Source organism: Heptranchias perlo, chromosome 12 (genome assembly GCF_035084215.1).
Source record: "Heptranchias perlo isolate sHepPer1 chromosome 12, sHepPer1.hap1, whole genome shotgun sequence".
Lineage (NCBI taxonomy): Eukaryota > Metazoa > Chordata > Chondrichthyes > Hexanchiformes > Hexanchidae > Heptranchias > Heptranchias perlo.
In genome coordinates, this window is record NC_090336.1 from 31,149,194 (window position 1) to 31,171,398 (window position 22,205).

General features: G+C 40.6%; 1 protein-coding gene across 11 annotated transcripts in view; it reads left to right on the top strand.

The window, feature by feature from the left end:
* The window catches only part of sox6 (SRY-box transcription factor 6), a 519,057-nt gene that overhangs the window by 217,947 nt on the left and 278,905 nt on the right, over positions 1–22,205 (top strand). For 10 of the 11 annotated variants that reach the window (XM_067993894.1, XM_067993896.1, XM_067993891.1 and 7 more), the window contains one exon: positions 20,214–20,424. In XM_067993894.1, coding sequence (XP_067849995.1) covers positions 20,214–20,424 — 211 coding nt within the window. Of the gene's footprint in view, positions 1–16,905; positions 17,032–20,213; positions 20,425–22,205 lie in introns of those variants that run through there. The other variant, XM_067993902.1, reaches the window with a different exon arrangement.

Here is a 22,205-nt window from a genome sequence, read left to right on the forward strand (position 1 = left end):
AGGGAACACCACTATATACTTCCCTCCAGTCTGAAAAACAACCATTCACCACTACTCTCTGCTTAGCCAATTTTGTCCCTTAGCCAATTTCTGTCCCTTTCTGTCCCTTAGCCAATTTTGTATCCATGCTGCCACTGTCCCTTTAATCCCATGGGCTTTAATTTTGTTTGCAAGCTTATTATGTGGTACTTTATCAAATGCTTTTTGAAAATCCATATACACAACATCAACTACACTACCCTTATCAACCTCCTCCATTACTTCATCAAAGAACTCAATCAAGTTAGTCAAACATGATTTTCCTTTAACAAATCCGTGCTGACTTTCATTTATTAACCCATACTTTTCCAAGTGCCAATTAATTTTGTCCCAGATTATTGTCTCTAAAAGTTTCCCCACCACTGACATTAGGCTGACTGGCCTGTAATTGCCGAGTTTATCCCTCTCCCTTTTTTTGAACATCTGTGAAGGTTGTGGTTTCAAACCCCACACACGCACTTTAGAGCAATTGGTGGAGATCTGGATACAAGTTGTACAGGGAAACCCAACACTGGGAAAGGGAGAAGGTGCCTAATAAAGAGGGATCATCATCAAAAACTCAAGAAAAACTGGTGTAAAAAATAACAGAGGCTGAAGCGGATCTTAAGCTGTAACACAGTGCAGAGTTTAGCTGATGTTGATAAACTGCTTGAGTTCCGTTCTTGTGGTTAGTGACATCACCTGATGCTTTTGATGTGGTGGTGCCTTGTAACAGCTTTTGTATTAGGCTATACCTCATTACATGGACTGAGTACAATGTTCTAATCATAGATTAGCTCAACAGGTGAGTATCTTTTGTGTGATGGGGAGGGGTGGGGTGGGGTGAAGCTCGAGCTAAATGTAGTCCAAGCTATAGCCTCATGATTGATTGATTGTTTGGCAAGTTTCAGTGGAATTAACTTTTGGTTTCCCACAGTCAATCTCGCAGCACTGAACTTCAAACTGTTTAGGCTTATATAAGGAAGTTATTTTACATGAAATCAAACACGTTACAGAGAAGAAAATGGAAAATGCTGGAACTGTACTGCAGGTGGGCAGGATCATTCACTGGAATCCAAAACATTATTAACCTGTCTTTCTCTTTCAAATCTTAACTGACCTACCACATATTTCCAATATTTTCCATTATTTTAGATGGTCGGCATTTGTGTGTTTTTTATTTCTATGTGTGGAGTTAGGGTTAGGGTTAGGCTTGTGAAATATAGCACTCTTGCATATAAGGGTCGTGAACTAAGTTTTACGCCTTGAGGTTACACTTAGATAGTAACCCATGAATTTTTAATGTATTTACATAAAATTCCTTTATGTGCTTTTTTAATTGTTTATTTTAAATGGGTTAACACTCTACTCAATTATCAGACACAGGAATTTCTCATGGATGTGATAAGTGTTCAGTCACTAATAACTCACAGTGTAATTTCAAGGCCCTGGAATTTATTCAAAGAAAAAAGTGATGAAAAATTATCCCAGTGCTCACATCTCTTTTATCAAAGACCTTTAACCAATGTTCAGCGGAACAGTTTCAGGAATTGCTTTAGTTGTGTGAATCCATATATTTTGACAAGATACAAAAGGATTTTCAAAAAGGTTTAATTCACAGGTGTAGATGTTTGGGAGATGACATCATTGTGAGTTAGACTGAGGGATTTGACAGCATTTACTTTGAAGCGTTTATTTTTTTTAAAGAAGAGCAGAATGATTTTTCATGATGATGTCATGTGCTTTCTTTGCATTCCCTAACCTAGAATCATTCTGGGGCATCTATTGTTCTCAACACATCCTCATCACAAAATCAGAAGATAGTCACGAAAGAACCACAGCACAGAAAAAGGCCGTTCAGCCCATCATGTCTGTGCAGGCTTTTAGCTCGAGCAATCCAAAACTACTGCCACTGTCTTGCTTTCTCCACATAGTCTAGTAACTTCCTCTGCTTCAAATATTTATCCAATTTTCCCTTAAAAGGTGCAAGATGCCTGTGGCAAAGCATTTCATGGTCCAGTAACCCACTATATAAAGAAATTCCTCCTAATCTCTCTGCTCACTTTCTTAGTGAGAATTTTTAAATTGATGATCCTTCATCACTAAACTTCCTCAAAAAGAGGGAAATATTTTTTCCTTAATCACTGTATCAAAACCCTTAATAATGTCAAAAACATCTTTAAATCTCCTGTAGGCCTTCTCTGCCCCAGTGGAAATCTTCCTAGCATCTCAGATCTCTCCCAGTGACTATAATTTCCCATCCCTCGCATTATTCTGGGGAATCTACACTGTATAATCTCTATAGCTTTCATGTTTTTTTTATAATAGGCTAACCAAAACTGTTCACAGAACTCTTGCTATGGCCAAACCAATGGGGCAGAAATCGCTCCCGAAATAATGGAGAGCTCAACAGCGCTATCCGTTGTCAGTGGCGAAATGAAGGAGCAAGTTACGGCGTTTGCACATGTGCAGTGAAACACGGAAATCCAGAACTTGCTCCTAGTGGTTTGCTGGCGATATGACAGCTTCGAATTAAAGGGACATCGCATGCAGCAATCAAAGAAACTATTGAAAAAGTACAAACTTGCTTATCTGCCCAGGTGGAAAGTAATTAATTGTGCCACCAAACAGGTACACTTAAAAATACAGGTCTAAACTAAGTTTTAAGTCTTAGTGACTGTCAAACAACTAAAAATTAACTTTTAATAACGTGGAGTCACATTACTCCTTATTTTAATAGTTTTTGGTCATTAGAAATTTTTTAAAATTTTTTTTCACTTTTCCCTTCTGTCTCTTTTGTTTAATTCAATTATTTCTTACCCTCTCTTTTTTTGCTGTCTATAACTGTTTTTACATTGATTTAAAATGTTGTACCTTTCACTTTCTGGTTTAACATTCCAAGCCTGCAGAGTCAGTGAACGCAGCTTGTCTAAAATGCTGTGATCTGATTGTTCGAAGGGAGCGATCGATCCTTTCGCTTCTTCCAGGGTCCCAGCTTCGCTTAAACTGACGTTGGGCTCTTCTTTGCCTCCTATTCGAGGAAGCGGCCGCGAAAAGACTGCAGAAAGTTTGTGGGTTAGTATAAATCTATGGAGTGGTGAGCAGTGCTGGTTCGTGCTCCGAGTGATTTCTATCCCAGTGTTGTGTACAAATTTATCAAACTATTTTACTCTGGTACTCCATGTCCCTATTTCTAAGACCAAAATGATGTTGGCCCTTTTTATAGCTTTGTCTATGTACACTTACACTTTCATGGAATTGTGTGTTTGAACCCCAGGGTCTCTCTTGGCATCCACACCCTTTAACATCTTTCAATTGAATCCATTTTATTTTTTGTTTTTCCTTCCAAAATGTATTACCACACATTTATTCACATTAAATTAAATCATCCACCTATTTTCCTATTCTGATAGCCTGTCTATGTCTTCCTGAAGTCTTCTACAGTCCTTCTTTCTGTTTGCCAAACCTGCTTACTTTTGTGTTGTTAGAAAGTTTTGAGATTGTGCTCCCTATACCCAACTATCCTTTGCATTCCAATACAGTGCCAATCTGGCCTCCAGTACATCCTCTGCCTTCTACTCAGCACTTGTCACCAGCACACCCTCTTCCCACCACTCAACATCTGGGGGTCACCATTGACCAGAAACTTAACTGGACCAGACATATAAATACTGTGGCTACGAGAGCAGGTCAGAGGCTGGGAATTCTGCGGCGAGTGACTCACCTCCTGACTCCGCAAAGCATTTCCACCATCTACAGGCACAAGTCAGGAGTTTGATGGAATACTCTCCACTTGCTTTGATGAGTGCAGCTCCAACAACACTCAAGAAGCTCGACACCATCCAAGATAAAGCAGCCCACTTGATTGGCACCCCATCCACCACCCTAAACATTCACTCCCTTCACCACCGACGCACTGTGGCTGCAGTGTGTACCATCCACAGGATGCACTGCAGCAACTCGCCAAGGCTTCTTCAACAGCACCTCCCAAACCCACGACCTCTACCACCTAGAAGGACAAGAGCAGCAGGCACATGGGAATAACACCACCTGCACGTTCCCCTCCAAGTCACACACCATCCCGACTTGGAAATATATCGCCATTCCTTCATCGTCGTTGGGTCAAAATCCTGGAACTCCCTTCCTAACAGCACTGTGGGAGAACCGTCACCACACGGACTGCAGCGGTTCAAGAAGGCGGCTCACCACCACCTTCTCGAGGGCAATTAGGGATGGGCAATAAATGCCGGCCTCACCAGCGACGCCCACATCCCATGAACGAATAAAAAAATACATCTGCTCTATGCACCCTTCATTCCCCCAATTGTCATCTACCCCCAGAATATCCTCTGCCCTCTGTTTAGCATCTGCTCGCAATATCCCCCCTACTCACCAACTACACTCAGTACCTTGTCTCTCCTCCTGCATTTAGCATCTGCCACTGACAGAGATTTGTGCTTCACCATGATCCGGGGAAACTACAGAGGAGATTGCACATCCCAAAATACTCTAATAGCATGATACACAACAATAACCTGCCATGGTGACAGCAACATGAGAAACCACATCAAGCACCCACTCTGTAATATGATCTCTTGATGCACACTTCATAAAGTTCCCAAAAACTGTACTACTGAGAACCTGAGAGCTTCTATATCATTATACTTTTTATTGTTTGAGAAACCTAAACAGTTTTTAAAGGCCAGTAGGCTGTAGGAGGAAGAGTAGGTGAGGAATTCCACAGTTTTAAGGTTTAGATAGAGAATTAAATATATAGAAAGGAAATTGGAAGAATTCCTTTTTAAAGTTGGCTATTGGCTTGTTGGCCCTTTATTGATACTACAGTTCACCATTCTCCAACCATAACAAAATCAAGAACTTAAATTGATAAAGAGTAAAAATTGATTTTCGTTCTGCTTGCTGTCCTTTACCTGTCTCTGAGAGGGCTTTGCGACTAGTTTCCCATCCATTTAACAAAACCTCTGATCTCTGCAGATGCAAACAGTACCCAACTCGATACCAGGATTATAAAGCTTAACATATGTATTGTATCTGCAATGAAAGCTTAAGGTCCTTCAATATCCCATTTAATCTGTGTTAATATCTCCTGATAAGATTATGCAATATTGTGTCTCAGATTTGAATTTAGTCTTATTTGCAGTTGAAGGCTGAGCTTTGCTTGTGTCTGTTTTTCATTTTGCTCTGTGTGAGGGAGCAGCCTGAGCGACATTAATATAAATGCTGCCTGATTGCAGCCGTTTGCAAAAACAAACCACTTCAACATTCAGGATAGGGTAACTCTGCCTGAGAGGGATTGTGTTCCCAGCTAAATCTTAGTTTGAGTTGATGAATATGAGAGATAAATATTAGATTAACAATGCTAATAGCCTTAAAAAGGAAGAGATTTACATTTAAGATCCAACTGCTATTAGCTACTGGGACAATATCCTGGTAATTGAAATAATGTGTTGAGATTAAAAACACATTTTCCTGGGTTTTCCATTGGTTGGGTTGGCAAATGCACTGCCTAGGATGGTACTAAGCCATTCATGCCAGAAAGGTTCCAGGTTCAATCCTTGATCAATGCTTTGTTGGCTGGCCTCAGCTGGAGTGACGATAGGGGCCCTACAATTGACATCAGTGCTCTTAGGTGAGGGAAGTGGGGGGAAAAAGTAATTCCCTAATTACAAGCCAGTGGCATTGGCTGGTTTTGATTTTCCCATCCTTGTTTTCAAATGCCTCAATGGCCTTGCCCCTCCCTATCTCTGTAACCTCCTCCAGCCCTACAACCCTCCGAGATCTCTGTGCTCCTCTAATTCTTGCCTCTTGCGCAGCTCCGATTTTCACCGCTCCACCATTAGCGGCCGTGCCTTCAGCTGATTAGGCCCTAAGGACTGGAATTCCCTCCCTAAACCTTTCTGCCTCTCTACCTCTCTCTCCTCCTTTAAGATGCTCCTTAAAACCTACCTCTTTGACTAAGCTTTTGGTCACCTGTCCAAATATCTCCTTATGTGGCTCGATGTCAAATTTTCTTTGATAATTGCTCCTGTGAAACAGCTTGGGACATTTTACTATGTTAAAGGCGTTATATAAATGCAAGTTGTTGTTGTTGTGGATATTGGATGAGGAGAGTGATCTAGAAGTTACTGTGCGGCAATATTAATGGAAAAATGCTCAATACATTCCTTTGATTGCAGTTTTAGCCGAGGCATCAACTCTACAATAATCTACATTATTTGCAGGCATGGAGCAAGTTTTCATATGCATGCTGTGACACTCAGTTCTACCTTAACCCCACAACCAGCCCTATAACCCTAATTTACACTTCAGTCATCTTTAGGCTTGATTTTACCAATGTCCTCCTTGCTGGCCTCCCATCCTTTGCCCTCCATAAAACCCCAACTTATCCAAAAGTTCCCTATATTCTGTCCTGGACTAAGCTCTGCTTGCACATCATTCTGGTCCTCGATTATTTACTTTACCTCCTTGTCTCCTAATACAGTGAATTTAAAATCCTTGTCCTCATCTTCAAATACTTCCATGGTCTTGCCTCATCATATCTCTGTGACCTCCTCCAGCCTAACATCCTCTTCTATACCCTTTGGTTCTCCATCTCTAGCCTTTGCTGCATTCCCCTCTCCCTTTAGCCACCTTGGCTCTATTTGGCGGACAGTGATGGCTGATGGCCTTTTTGACAGATGAGGTACAACAATACATACCTAACCAAGCTGGTGTTACCATGGCACCAGGCTCTTCCTGTGGAATCCCACCACCAACTGTATAAGCTGTATATTATCTTTTGCTTACTGCAGTGTTCAGAAGTTGCTTTCTTGTAGACTTTTACACACAGGTTTGGACTTAAAAATAGGCAACTAAAACTAAAAACTATCTGGACTATCACCAGACTGTTTTGCAAAATGTTTCTGCTTGGGGTTGTCTAAAGTACAGTGACCAATAAATCCATCCTGGGAACTTTCCCATGGGATATCTTCCCTCACATTGCCTTTTAGTCAGGAAAAAGAAAATCAGGTGGGTCGGCAGGGTTTAAAATGGGCAGCTGATCCGTTACCACCCAATGGCTAAAATTGCATTTCATTTTGAATTTAATAGTGGGGCTGGTAACTTTCCAGTGGAACGTCCTACCTCACATTGCTGCGGGAAATCGGGGAAAGAAAACCAGGCAGGCGATAAATTTAAATATATCTAAATTTAAATACCTGTAACTTTCCGGCGTGAATCCTGTGTAGGGTTCCAGGGGAGGCAGTGCCTCACTTGGCTCACCTGATGAGCTGCCTCTGTTGGTGGAACTTCCTCCCTAAAGACCTCCACCTCTACACTTTTTTATGCACTTAAAATCCTTTTCAAAAGCACATCTTTTCGACCAAGGTTTTGGTCAGTCCCCTTAATCTTTCCTTCTGAGGCTAAGTGTCCATTCCTTTATCTATTTCTATTTATTTTTCCTCCTTTGTGAAGCTCCTTTGGATGTTTTCTACATTAATGGTACCATGTAAATGCAAGTTCTATGTTAAGAGGAAAGTTATACTAATGTGTTAAGCATTCATCTGCTAATATCACCCACAGTAATTTCTGGGCTAGTATCTGCTTTGTCTATAATGCCACATGAGTAAAATAGCCTGCCGTCACTCACTGTCTTGGTTCACACAAAGAGAATAGCCGCTTGGATGAAGTAACGGAGGGAATTTGGTGGTGATGGAGCATTATCCTAGTGCTTTCAGGAGAAGAGAGGAGAAAACTTGGTGGGAAGAAAAAATGAACAGTCTACCTTTAAGGCGCATTGGTTAATAACTAATGGGGCACTATTCTGGAAATTAAAATTAAGGGAAATGCTGAAAATATTTCCTCACATGTGCTTTGTTGTTTTAATGAAAAATAATGATTGTATTGTGAAGTCCCATTCAAGAATGGAAAGTGAAATAATAGACCATAGTCCTAAAGGGAGTTAGTTGAATGCTGTGGCCTGATTTCTACCATGTGTGCTATGTGAGAGATGACAAACATCTGGAGGAGAAGCCATCGGCATCCTCCTGATCAATCTGACATAGCCACAATTATGAAAAAAACTTTACGTGAAATCTTAGAGAAAAAGCCAGAACAAAATATCATATATGACAAATGATGCCCTATTTTAACCTCCTGTGTTAACTCTGTCAGTCTATCCCTCCTGGATTATCAGCTCAGCTCTATCTGTGTGCTGCAGGTCCCATCGTGTATCCTTATATCCCTTGGGCACAGCTATGCTATATAGAAAAAAGGTTCCCGAAATAAATATTAGGAGACTATGATTACAAGGCGTTAAATCACCATTTGCTAGCTCTCTGAATTTGGGCTAAAGCTCTCATTACAGTTCCGAGTTCTGGATGTTGGTAAAAGCCATTTGTTTCTTATTACACTAGGATACATTTTGTGAGGTGCAGAGTTTCATTCAACAGGAGTGTGAATCGGAGAATCAGGAGCAGAGGTCCTATTTTGACCTATTTGTGGCACTCCTGGCTAATGACTGGAAAATCGGGCATGATGTCCTGTGTGTCCAGTTCTTTGATCCCCTCTCCTGTACCCTTGCCTTGCAAAATTTACCCTTTTATTTGTTGTAGTCAAATCATTGTCAATTCTCGATTTATTGTCTTTTTCTCTTGCCACTTTTTCCCTCACCTCTCCTTCCTTGAAAGCGAACTTGCTGGGGTATGGTACCACGGGTGCCAGTCACCCACCAGTACCTCACTCAACTGGCCATTAATCATGCATCAATCTTGACAGCAAGTGTTTGTACACCATTCAAGCACAGGGCTATCGCAGACAAACCCGATCCTGTCCTGATCTGATCTTCTCGCATGTCAGCTTTCCAGCAGGGTTTGCTAGATAGCGATCAGGAGTGGGAAATCTGGCTGATATTCCTTTCTTGTTCCATGGTTTCTTGTGTAGTTATGCTCATTTAGCCACTAGCAATTCCCAGCTTCTAAAAGGCAGAAATTTCTCAATTTTGCATACAAGGTGATCCTGTTTATTGTAACAGGCACAGACCAAATGGTTGTATTTAACCAGAACTGCCTGTGACAGGAATGACTGTTCCATTGCTGACTACACATTGAACAAGACTGGGACTTCTAGACCACTTGCATATCATAGGAGTTTACTTCTATCAGTTTTCCTTATATTGATTTATCTGTGTTCAATAAGTAATAGATGAGAGGAAGTTAAAGGCAGAAATAGTCTTTGGCTTGAGATAAAGTGAGTGAGGCATTACATTTTCTCTTGTGATTCATGACAGTGTCTAAAGCTAAATCTAAAGATTGTGTTGCTACCTTGTAACTGTCTGTCCATTATTCTGTACGTAACGCTGTTAAAGCTTGGATTGAATCACCTTTCATTTGCTGTTCATTGACAGAAAGCATCACCTCAATTACAGTAAGATCTGAGAAATGTAGCTTTACAGTGTGAATCTCGCTTTCACTGAAAAATTTAGGATATTCTGCAGGAGAAGTGGCAGCTTCTTAATTTATCACATTTCTCCCAAAAGACAGATTTGGCAGGAATGGGACAGCATTTTTCAACTGTTTTTCAAATCTTATTGCACAGATGGAGTGGAATGTATTGTATACTCCTAACAATATGAGATGCATTAGGGAAGTCCGTATCTAATCAAAACATATTTAGTGCTTGTTATTTGACCTCTTCATGTTAGCTATGCGAGGAATCCAGTAATAATTTTATTATTGCACCCTTGGGCCAAGATCTTGAATCTGGTTGGCTACAATAAAAGTCAGATTGCAAATAATTGTTTTTTTACTCTTGGCTGGAGCAGAACTTCCAGTTTAGTGACATTGTCAGACAAGGGTCCCCGCGAACTTGAAATGCTAAGTGACTTACTTACACTTTGTAACCTTAGGCACTGTACTTGCATGTGAAGAATGAAGTGCAAGAAAGGAAAGAGAGAGAGACAAACATTCGAAAGAAATAACACAAAGGCTATGTTGCAACACAGAGTGGCAAGCCACGTAGATTGTACCCCAAATTTCCAATGGGAGGTGAAGAATTGCTCTTGTCCCTGTGTGTAACAAAATTGTAAATTCATTCAAAAAGACAACATTTATGATTTCATCACACATTGCAAACAGTGATCAGAGCAATTCTTCCCCTACGATGAGTTCCTGATCTCGGCTCAGTTGTCAAGGGATGAGGTGTCACCACTTGGGAGGGCAAATCAAATGAATCATTTTCTCATCTCTGCAGCCTTTGTCTATCACTATCTTCCTCTTTTTTTTCTATTTTATCAATGCTACTATGATAGCTATTGCTCCATTGGGCCTTTTTTGTTTCTCCTATGCTCTCCTAATTTTATGATCTGCATCAGGGAAATTATATTTTGTCAGTTGTTGATGTTAGCATGTGCAGAAGGCATCAACAAATCCATTATTGTATATACAGCCTATTGGAATATGATTGATTCATATGTTGTATTTTGCTTGGGAGTGAAAGGATCAGTTGGGGCTTTCTTGGCCTTGTTATATACTGCATCATTTCCAGTATCAGTGTGCCAAATGTACCTTGCAAATTTTCTCCCCCATTATGCAAAAGCAAAACTTTCTTTTGCATTTAATTGCTGATATTAAAACTTGCCATGACACATTCAAAGCATTCCACCCATTTCTCCCATCTCAAAGGGACTGAATTAAGGTGATTAAATTGAGGTATATGAAGTAATCCCTAGGCCACATTACCAGTAGAACTGTATTGGCATTCAGATGAAAACAGAAATGTAAAGGATACACTCTTTCCAGCAATACACCAGCCTACAGCTGAGCAAAGCCTGCATATGGAAGTTCATCATATTTGTACCTCCTTAACTCATCCTTAATTCTTTTTAAATTACTCATGAACCTCTCCTTAGTACTTTTGAATTATCTTTGTCAACAAAACATATTTTTTTTATAAACACATTATTTACTTGCGAAGGGATACCTTGGTCATTACAATTAATTCAATCACCGCATTGTCTTTGTTCCAACAGAAATCTCCTAGTTCCCCCTCTAGTGTTTGGATGAATATAATACAGGGCTTTGGCTCTTCACCTGGATTTCTCATAAAAAGAGAAAATCAGTAATTCTCCTACCTCCTAGTTGCCAGTTAGAGAAACACATTGGCAGAAGCTTGGGAGCAGACAGCAATCCAGACGCCACTGGCCTGGATATCTGCGAAAGAAATTTGATGTATTCCAACACCACTTTTAGCAAAATGAAAAATTAATTTGCGGTAATTAACTGTCAGAATCAACATTCAGAGGGAAACTGCCAAAAAGCCAGCGTGATGGCATTCTGTAAGTCTCAAATTGACCAGTGCTGGCTCGTGTTTGAGTTAATGGGGTAGAAATCGCTCGGAGTGGCAAACCAACACTCCTCGCCGCTCCATGGATTTATACTAACCCATTAACTTACCATGGTCTTTTTGTCGACCACTTCCTCTGATAGGAAGCGGAGAAGAGCCCAGCGTCAGTTCAAGCGAAGCTAGGACCTTGGGAGAAGCGAGAGGATCGATCTCTCCCCTTGACCAATCAGATTGCAGCATTTCTGAAAGCTGCGTTCACTGTCTCTGTAGGCTTCTAACGTTAAACCAGGAAGTGAAAGGTACAACATTTTAAACCCATGTAAAAACAATTAGAGACAATAATTGAATTAAATAAAAGAGACAGAAGGAAAAAGTAAAAGAAATTAAATATTTTAACTTTTAAAACTTTTTTTTAATGACCAAAAACTATTAAAATAAGGAGTAATGAGACTCCACATTTTTAAAGTTAATTTTTAGTTGTTTGGCAGTCATTAAGACTTACTAAACTGTTAAAACATAGTTTAGACCTGTACTTTTAAGCGTACCTGTTTGGTGGCATAAATAGTTACTTTCCAGCTGGGCAGATAAGCAAGTTTCACTTTTTCAATGATTTCTCTGATTGCAGTGTGAGATGTCCCTTTAATTCGAAGCTATCATATCGCCGATAAACCACTAGGAACAAGTTCCGGATTTCCGCGTTTCACTGCGCATGTGCGAATGCTGGAACTTGCTCCTCCATTTCGCCACCAACAACGGAGAGCGCTGTTGAGCTCTTTGTTATTTCGGGAGCGCGATTTCTGCCCCAATGTTTGAGAAGGAATAAATTGCACTGGCGGAGGGATGAAATGTTGAGAACATTGTCAGGAATAGAATGTGCACAATTTCACTGTCACTTTGCTTGTGATGTCACGGCAGCTTCCTTTTGACATTGTAACGCAACTCAATTATCCTCAGTGTTTAAAGCACAAATACCTAGAAATTACTGTTGGTGAACAGACTAATGCTCAACATGTTTGATTGACATTCCTTTGTCTGCTATTTTAGCGGAGGTGTTATCCAATTTAAGATGGAAGCGTTAACATCTGCATGCAACAGCAGACAAAGGAATGTTAAGTGAAGCTACTAAGGGCTCGATTTTACAATGGTAGTGGGCTGGCAGCGATGTGGGGGGGGGTGGGTGAAGGTGCGCATGGCAAGCCCGCATGAACAAAACTTACCATTTCCGACGCGATCGCATGTTGACTGCTGATGATTAACGTCCTCTCCAGGTTTCGCGCGTGGCAGCCAGCCTGATTGACATGCTGGCTGCATCAGGAGCTGCAACGGTGGGGGGGCGGAAGGTTGGGCGGGGGGGGGGGGGAGAAAGAGAGGGAGTGAGACGTCATCCGGCGCTGGACTGGAAGATCGGGGGGTGGGGGAGGGTGGAAGATCCGGCACTGGACTGGAAAACCGGGGTGCGGAGGGGGGGGTTGAGGGGAAGATCGGGGGGGAGAGGGGGAGGTGAAGAGGGGGACATCGAGGGGGGCGTGAAGAGGGGCCATCGGAGCAGGAAACATCGGACATCGGAGCAGGGTGTAAAGGTAGGTTCATTTAGTGTTTTCACTTCCGTCTATGGTTTTTTATTTAATTTATTTAGTTTCTTGTTCCCTGATCCAGCCCTTCACGCTGAATCGGAAGCTGTGGGCAAGCCGTCCAAGTAAGTTACAAATCATTACAATTACTTACTCTGTCACAGGTAAAGCGCCTTAAGTACCTCAGTGAGGTACATTTGACTCTTTAACTGTCATCCCGCCGGCTTTAATTGCCGGCAGCTCTTCCATTTTCGGGTCGCCCGCGCGCACACAGGTGGGTCCCTGGGAAACTCAGAAGTCAGCGGGTTGGAGCCGGCTTCCGAACCCAACGGGATTTCCATGAGTTTCGGAGCCCCCCCACCCCCAACGCACCCGCAATTGCCTCCTAAAATCACCCCCTAAATGTTTGTCTGCTTATATCACTAATGTAAGGAATCTTACAACACCAGGTTACAGTCCAACAGTTTTATTTGAAAATCACAAGCTTTCGGAGACTTTCTCCCTCGTCAGGTGTGTGTGGGATTCCATGAAGGTTACCGCACTCACCTGACGAAGGAGAAAGCCTCCGAAAGCTTGTGATTTTCAAATAAAACTGTTGGACTATAACCTGGTGTTGTAAGATTCCTTACATTTGTCAACCCCAGTCCATCACCGGCATCTCCACATTATATCACTTACGGTAGATTCCAACCTAAAATGTTAATATTGAAAAGAGAACGAAAGTTTAGAAGGAATACTTTGTATTCAATGTGCTCCTTTTTGAAAAAAAAATAGGAAGTTATAAATGTGCTGTCTTTAAATAGAAAACTTCAAATTTTCTGCCCAACAGAGACCTGACATTTTGAGGGTGATTTTAAACCCCAAGAACGGGTGTGTTGGGGGCGGGTGAGAGTTGAAAACTGTTGTTTTTTGGGTCGCGACCACAACCCGGCTTTATTTCCGGGTTTAACGTCGGCGCGGAAAAGTACAGGCTTCCCACTGGGAATGCCAAATCCAAAAATTTTGCGGTTGCGACCCAAAAAAACAACAATTTTCATCTTCCACCTGCCCCCAACCCACCCATTCTTGGGGTTTAAAATCACCCCCTTTGAATCTACGTCCCACCAGAGCTGCTCTGTTGCCATCGCTACTATTGACGGTTGCTCCATGCAATGGGGGATTGCAACCTGAGGCGAGCCTGCAATCAGATTTGGACTTGGAGAAAGCTTGTTACCAGCAAAGTATAGCGTTTACATAATTGGAACACAGGTGGTTCCTCTCGATCATTGATATCAACAGAGTGGCTTTTTTTTATTCGTTCATGGGATGTGGGCGTCGCTGGCGAGGCCGGCATTTATTGCCCATCCTTAATTGCCCTTGAGAAGGTGGTGGTGAGCCGCCTTCTTGAACTGCTGCAGTCCGTGTGGTGACGGTTCTCCCACAGTGCTTATTATGACTTTTCGTAGCGAGATTTTACAACTGAGTGGCTTGCTAGGCCATTTCAGAGGGCAATTAAGAATCAACCACATTGCTGTGGGTCTGGAGTCACATATAGGCCAGACCGGGTAAGGACGGCAGGTTTCCTTCCCTAAAGGACATTAGTGAACCAGATGGGTTTTTACGACAATCCGGTAGTTTCATGGCCACCATTACTGATACTAGTATTTTAATTCCACATTTTTTATTTAATTAATTGAATTTAAATTCCCCAGCTGCCATGGCTGGATTTGAACTCATGACTCTGGATTATTAGTCCAGGCCTCTGGATTACTAGTCCAGTAGAAGAACCAAATTAGGGGGCAAGAAATTAGATTTTTTTTTAAAAGGCAGTGCATATTTTTTTTGGTAACAGATAATGGGGAGATACTTTGAATGGATAGTACTTCCCTTGGACTTTCCATCCCTTTAAGAAAATTGCCATTGTAAACATTTGTGATATGGATACACTGTGCTATGTGTAATTATGGAATAGCCAATTCTATTTCACTAGCAAGGATCATCTTACACAATTCACATATGCTTTAGTTGTTTATGAATTATGAGGCCATTTTCAGCATTAAAATATAATTAGGTATTTTAACATTTTACTCTTTTTTAGAACAATGGAATGATTAAGCTGGCATACCTTGATCTAACAACATTGGAATTTTTCCCCTGGCAATGTACTTTCAACACTTGGGTGATTGTATTACCTATCGTGCATACAGTTAAGTAGCTGTAGCCCAATGGTATATTACAACATATAATGGCTTCAATTGTTCTGGCACCAGTGTTAAAATATTTTCCTCAAAGTACCCATCATTTCCATTGTGCCTGAGTGCTCTCATCAGTCATTATATTGACTGAGTTTTAAAATACTGACCTAAGATAATGCTTTGTTAAACACTTTAGATCATTTCTACAATGTAAAGAGCATTATTTCAGTATCTTCCATTGAAGACTATAGCAATGAGAATATGAGCATTTTTCCTCATTTCATGATGTATTACTGTCTGGTGAGTGCACACAGAATGTATTGGAAATCATTGATCATGAATGCTGATTTGAGACATTCTGACGTCAGATCATGATGCAGAATAAAGGAGCTTATTTATACCCCATAGCTTATATGAATATAGCTTACCCCTAAAGGCTAAATTTTCCTCTGTTTGCTAGTAATAGTTTTTAAAAAAGTAAACACAAGTATAAAATTAGTGCACAGAGGAAAGTCATGGATATTCCTACTGAGAGATTTTATCTTTCTTTATATGCATTTTGTGTACAGTCATTTTGCTATATCTCTACCACGATGAGTAAGTTCAGCAAGTGTTGGGACAATCTTTTCCGTGGCATTGGAAGTCAAGGCCATTTTATTGTGACAGCAATCATTGGGCAGGGCAGACATTTGTCATGTGACATTGGAGATCAGGAACATTTAATTGTTGCTGTCCTTGGGGTTATTGGCTTCTGTTCTGTTGATTTTACATGTTACTTCTGGAAAGCTTTGGGGAGTAAGTTTTCTGATGGTTGACTGCATGTTGCCAATTATCTGAACTTCTAGATGCCATTCCTTGTATAAAACATGCCACCAGTCACCACAGAGGCCTTTAGGACAATATGAATACAAGGAATGACTTAGGAGGTGCTGAACTGCACAGGTGCCTCAACTGCCTGGCTTCTTATCTGCATCACTGAGTACAGAAGATGCCTCAACACCTATTGTAAATAACAAAGAATGTAACTGTAGTTCTCTGGGCGAAATCCCAGATGGACTTCTATCCAGTGACTAAAGAGTACCCCGAATGTTAGTATTTGGATGTGTACATCATTTTGTAACTCCTTGCTGTACGGAAGTGATTAAATGATGATAATAGTTGGTAGTTGTGTAATATGTCTCTTCAAAGGCTTGCTGCCTGGACAAACCCATTGTAAACTGTACTTCCTTACTGGGGCAATGAGTCAGGTATACATGTTGATTGACAACTCTTGTCTCTGAACTTATGCGGTGGTGTGGGTTGCTTTTCTGAATGTCTGCCAATAGATTTGAAAAACAGTCCTTGACTATGTGCACACAATGCACAAGTATTTTTTTCCTGTTGGTGTTCACTTCATAATGCAACACAACAATAAAAGCCTCACATGTCACTTGCCTAGAGAAAACAATACCTTAATTCTCTCAATACTGAGACTGAGGGAGGGGCTGTATGGTTTGGGTGAAAGGATCTTCTGATTAGGATATGCACTGTGTGTAATATGAATCGTGCAGCAAATCAGCCAGCATTCACTTTAGGCTTACTGCATTCCTGCATGTTTATAAGGATTATCTGTCCTGGTTTACAGCCAAACCCTCTCCCCCTTTATTTAATTGGTCTTCTCAATGTTCAATTTTTTGTTAAGCCAATTCAAGTTCTTAAAGGCCCAGCAACAACAGGCTGGACATTTGTGGTGTTTGTGGAATCTATGCACCTACCTAATAATGTTACATCGCTTGCAACACATGGCTTTTAGGCACTGGAGTGCTTGGAAGGAACAATGATATTGCTTCATGATGACAACTTGGCGCCAGGCAGTTTATCAGTGGCACTTTTTGCTTTGCATGGGACAAAATCGTACTGAGACTGAGTCTTTAACAAGCCTGCTTAGGGTACGTATTGACACAACATTCTGGATGTTTTGAAGTTGAACTGTATGTTTGAATTGCATCTGTGTGTCATGTGTCCCCCTCTCAGAATGCTATACAGATGTGAAACATGGTTTTTCTTGCAAAAGTAAGCCAGCAGCAGCACAAACTAACATCTAGGTTTATGGTATTCCGGCCTAAATATAGGTTTATGCTGGTGGAGGGACATAAACCCCAGAGATTTTGTCAATGCATCGCAGTCATATAACCGAGCAACAACTATGATAGAACTCATGCTTCATGATGTAATTAATACTCTTTAATTAAAATATTTAAAATAAAGGTAATTAAAAGTTGTGTCTCCCTGTACCCATTGCCTCTGGTTAGAAATTATCCCAAGATGTCTGTACTTGTTTGTACTTTGAGACCCTGTGTAATATCTCTGTGGTTGCAAATGATAGGAGTGCTCAGTAGTAGAAGAGAAACCCACACCAATCTGGGTAGAAATAAGCTCTTTCTAATTAACTAAGTAATATTACACATGTGGAAGTGCGCTGCCTTGAGTTGAAGAAGCACTTGTTTGTACTGAACGAGAGCTAGCGGATCGCAAGTGCAATTAACCCTAGGACAACCGTGCTGCAATTGTCTTTGGGATTATATTGTCAAGTGGAGTAAGATTAGAATTTCCCCTGCTTATGTTACACAGTAATTGGAATAGGTTTGTTTCAAATATGGTGAGATGAGCAGAAAAGATGAGTTTCTCTGTTTAGATGAATGGTTCACTTCAAACTTTTGAGTATGAAGTTTTAACATTTGTTTTCAAAGAAGATTTCCATATTTCTTCATTGTCCTGTAAAAACACTAAAGGGTAATTCTTATGTAAGGGGTGCAAGTAATTTCAAAAAGAAAGACTTGCATTTATATAATGCCTGTCACAACTTCAGGGCACCTCAAAATGCTTTATACTCAATGAAGTACTTTCTGTTGTAATGTAGGAAATGCGGCAGCCAATTTACACACAGCAAGGTCCCACAAACAACAATGTGATAATAACAAGATAATCTGTTGTTTAGAGATGTTGGTTGAGGGATAAATATTGGCCAGGACATCGGGGAGAACTCCCCTGCTCATTCGAAATAGTGCCACGGGATCTTTAAAGCCCACCTGAGAGGGCAGATGGGGCCTTGGTTTAATGTCCCATCCGAAAGATGGTGCCTCCGACGGGGCAGCACTCCCTCAGTACTGCAGTGAAGTGTCAGCCTAGATTTTGTGCTCAGGTCTCTGGAGTGGGAGTTGAACCCACAACCTTCTGCCTCAAAGGCTAGAGTGCTACCCACTGGGCCATGTCTAACACCATAATATCAATTTCAATGGAAATAATTTAGTTTCCTCTTTCATGTCTCTTACAGGCTCATTTTATTCAACCAGCTCCTGGCTATAATGCACAATCTTATGTTAACTGGCTGCTCCACATATGTCAGCAGGCAAACACGCAGTGAGAACAGATGCGTTCTGTCGACATCATCGCCAGGTCTCGTCAAGGAGTGTGCCTACAGGGGAACAATAAAGTTCTGCATAGTTCCTATCTCAATAGGCCTCAAAACAAACAACCAACCAACAAAATGTATTCAAAATCAATAGTTTGGGATTTTATTTTGATGATTAGTAAAGTCTGTTTTGTAATACATCAAATTGCTCTGTAACTTGCTGCCATTCTTAAACATACTTCATATAGTGGAACTGGGTTGCACTTGCTACTTCTTGTGTTACTTCTTTTAACCTCACATGAAAGATGCAACATTTGGCTTGGTCTTAGTGTCAAAGAACACTATTGCTTCAATCTCTGTGTGGGTATACCAGCAGAAACATATGTATAGGGATTGGTTCTCACTTTAGGGGGGTGCTGAAAAAGTTGTTAATCTCAGAGGAAATATCAGAACTGTAGAAATTTAACCTTCCAGTTTTATCTAAAAGAAGATCTTTACTATAACTTGCCACAAAGAAAGCCTGCTCCTGTTGACTACCAATGTTTTTTCTTCTTTCACCTGATGTCCTAAAAATATTATCACAACCTTTTTGTCGTATTAAGGTAGCGAGAATCGCACTAATTTTGTTTGCAAAATCAATTTATTCAAGGCTTTAGGGGTGAAACCATCAGTACTGCATACCCCTGAGAATGTTACTGATATTTGTGTATGTTGTCATTATAAAAGGATCTTGCTGTCAGCATAGCTAGCCGTGATTACAGAGTCATTATGAATGGGGCAGTTTGGGGATGAAAACCTCCACCCAAGCAATATTCGCGTGATAGGTAACATCACTGGTTTTGAACTAACAACAAATTTGCCTGAATTATTGATCTGTTCACCATGCTGAATTTGCTTGAAATCTGTTGGAAGATTTCTTAAGTTATTACATGTGAAGAAAGCCAGAAGGAAAGATTGACTGCAGTATTTCCAACCCAATGTTAGATCTAGAAGTCTGAAACTGGACATCCTTCAGATTCTCATGCAAAATTTTCATGAGTCCAATGTTGGGTTCAATGAGTAAAAGTGGAAAAACATTGCTCCAGTGATGATGATCTGACCCTAGATACCTTTGATGTGATTAGTAAATGTGATAATTGATAGGTTTTACGAGATATGTTTGTTAAATCTATTGCAGATTGTCAATGCTGTACTGATCTTAATTTTTATCATAATAGTTGACAGCATGTCCAATTTGATGTTTCTCTTATGTCTAAATATCTGATAGACATTTATGATTTCATCTTACAGTGCTGCCTTTGTGACAAAACCAATCAAACCAGACACCACAATACCTGACTTGGTAGCTAACATAAGGGTTCAACTCCAGATAAAAAGACCTGTGTTGAATCCCAATCTCAACTGATATCTGGAATCATGTGTTTCCTAGATCTTCTGTTAGTCTTTTGTATGGGAAGGAAGGAAAACTTGCCCGTTGAAATCCCTTTGAACACCACACAAGTAATTAAGGAATGGGACTAATGATGTCCATGGAGGTATCATTTTACTGAACCATTTGGTCCTCTATGCTGAGGATAGCAGCAAGGGAAGGGGAATGAGAAAATAAGGGGGATGAGGGAAATGGAACATTGTAAAATGACATAATGGAAGATCCCCTGACTATTCCATTTCAATACTGATTGCGACTGTGCCAATATATATTTTTCCTCTTTTTAATAGGATGCTGAGAACAACAAAGTCTGCTCCCTATACTCCTTCCGCAATGCAACTACCTCACCACACAAGCCGGACGAAGGGGCCCGCGAACGCAGCGACATGATGACTGGTGCAGCCTTTGGAACACCTGAGCGCCGCAAAGGAAGCTTAGCCGACGTGGTGGACACACTGAAACAGAAGAAGCTCGAAGAAATGACAAAGACTGAACAAGACGGTATGCATGGGCTACGCTTTCCTCTTGAGTTCCACACGTGGTTAACAAAAATGTGTTGGGTAGGCAGCCAAAACAAATTTGTAGAATTGGCAGTGGTTAAAAAAGTTGTCCGATGGTCACTATGGCAACAGCACTTTGAGGCCCATTAGAGAGTTCAGCTAGTATCTCTTTCCTTGGTATCTTAAAATTGTGTAATAAAACCCACTATCTAACTTCCAAAAACAAAACAATTCAATGTTCTTCTTGTCTTGTACCTGAGTTACAAAGCATACTCCTTCTTCTTTATTTTAAGGGGTGGTATCACGATAATAAGACCCTTCTTATCTGTGGTTTGCGTTTTTGTGGCAGGAAAAGAGATGTTACACCACGTCATCCAGCTTTTAAGTATGTCTTTGATATGAGGGCTTCAGTCATTACACTTATTCACACTGACAAACAATAGAAACAACAAAGACTAATTGGGTTAGAAAACGAGAAGTTCAATCAAACCCCTCCCATAAGTCGGTCCCTTATCGTAAATGTACTTTTGGATGTTGGTTATGACATGGTATGCCTGAAATGAGACATTTTGAAAATGATGAGTCACTGTTGAAGGCAGGACAAGCTGAGATATATATATTTACTTAATAGCTGGCCTTTCCAACCTCCACATGAAAGACCTCTTGTTAGATTATAATTCTAGCCTTGTTTTCTTGGAAATTAAAAGAGACTTTTTATTGTTCTTTTCAATGTCTAATTAAAACATCCTACGCATTGGCTAACAACAAGAATATTTTGCTATAAGAATATTTGGTGCGTACTTCTTAGGAGAGGAATTGTGACCATCCAGTCTGGTAAAGAACAATGAATATCTTTAATTAAAAACCTCCATGCATGCTTTTTCTGCTCAGGTATGCAACTTGTTATTTACAAATGTGTGTGTGTAACAAATCAGTCGTTGGGAAAATGTTGGAATCCATTATTAAGGAAGTGGTAAAAGGGCACTTAGAAAATCATTATATGATTAGGCAGAGTCAGCATGGTTTTATGAAAGGGAAATCATATTTGACAAACCTATTAGAGTTTTTTGATGATGTAACCAGCAGGGTCGATAAGAGGGAACCAGTGGATGTCATATATTTGGATTTTCAAAAGGCTTTCAATAAGGTACCACATAAAAGGTTGTTACACATGATAAGGGGTCATGGGGTTGGGGATAACATATTAGCACAGATAGAAGATTGGTTAAAGGACAGAAAACAGAGAGTAGGGTTAAACAGGTCATTGTCAGGTTGGCAGGCTGTAACTAGTGGGGTGCCGCAAGGATCGGTGCTTGGGCCTCAACTGTTTACAATCTATATTAATGACTTAGATGAAGAGACTGAGTGTAATGTATCCAAGATTGCTGACAATACAAAGCTAGGTGGGAAAGTAAGCTGTGAGAAGGACACAAAGAGACTGCAAAGGGATATAGACAGATCAAGTGAGTGGGCAAGAAGATGGCAGATGGAGTATAATGTGGGGAAATGTGAGGTTATTCACTTTGGTAGGAAGAATAGAAAAACAGAATATTTTTTAAATGGTGAGAAACTATTAAATGTTGGTGTTCAGAGAGACTTGGGTGTCCTCGGTACAAGAAACACAAAAAGTTAGCATGCAGGTACAGCAAGCAATTCGGAAAGCAAATGGCATGTTGGTCTTTATGCAAGGGGGTTGGAGTACAAAAGTAAGGAAGTCTTACTACAATTATACAGAGCTTTGGTGAGACTTCACCTGGAGTACTGTGTACAGCTTTGGCCTCC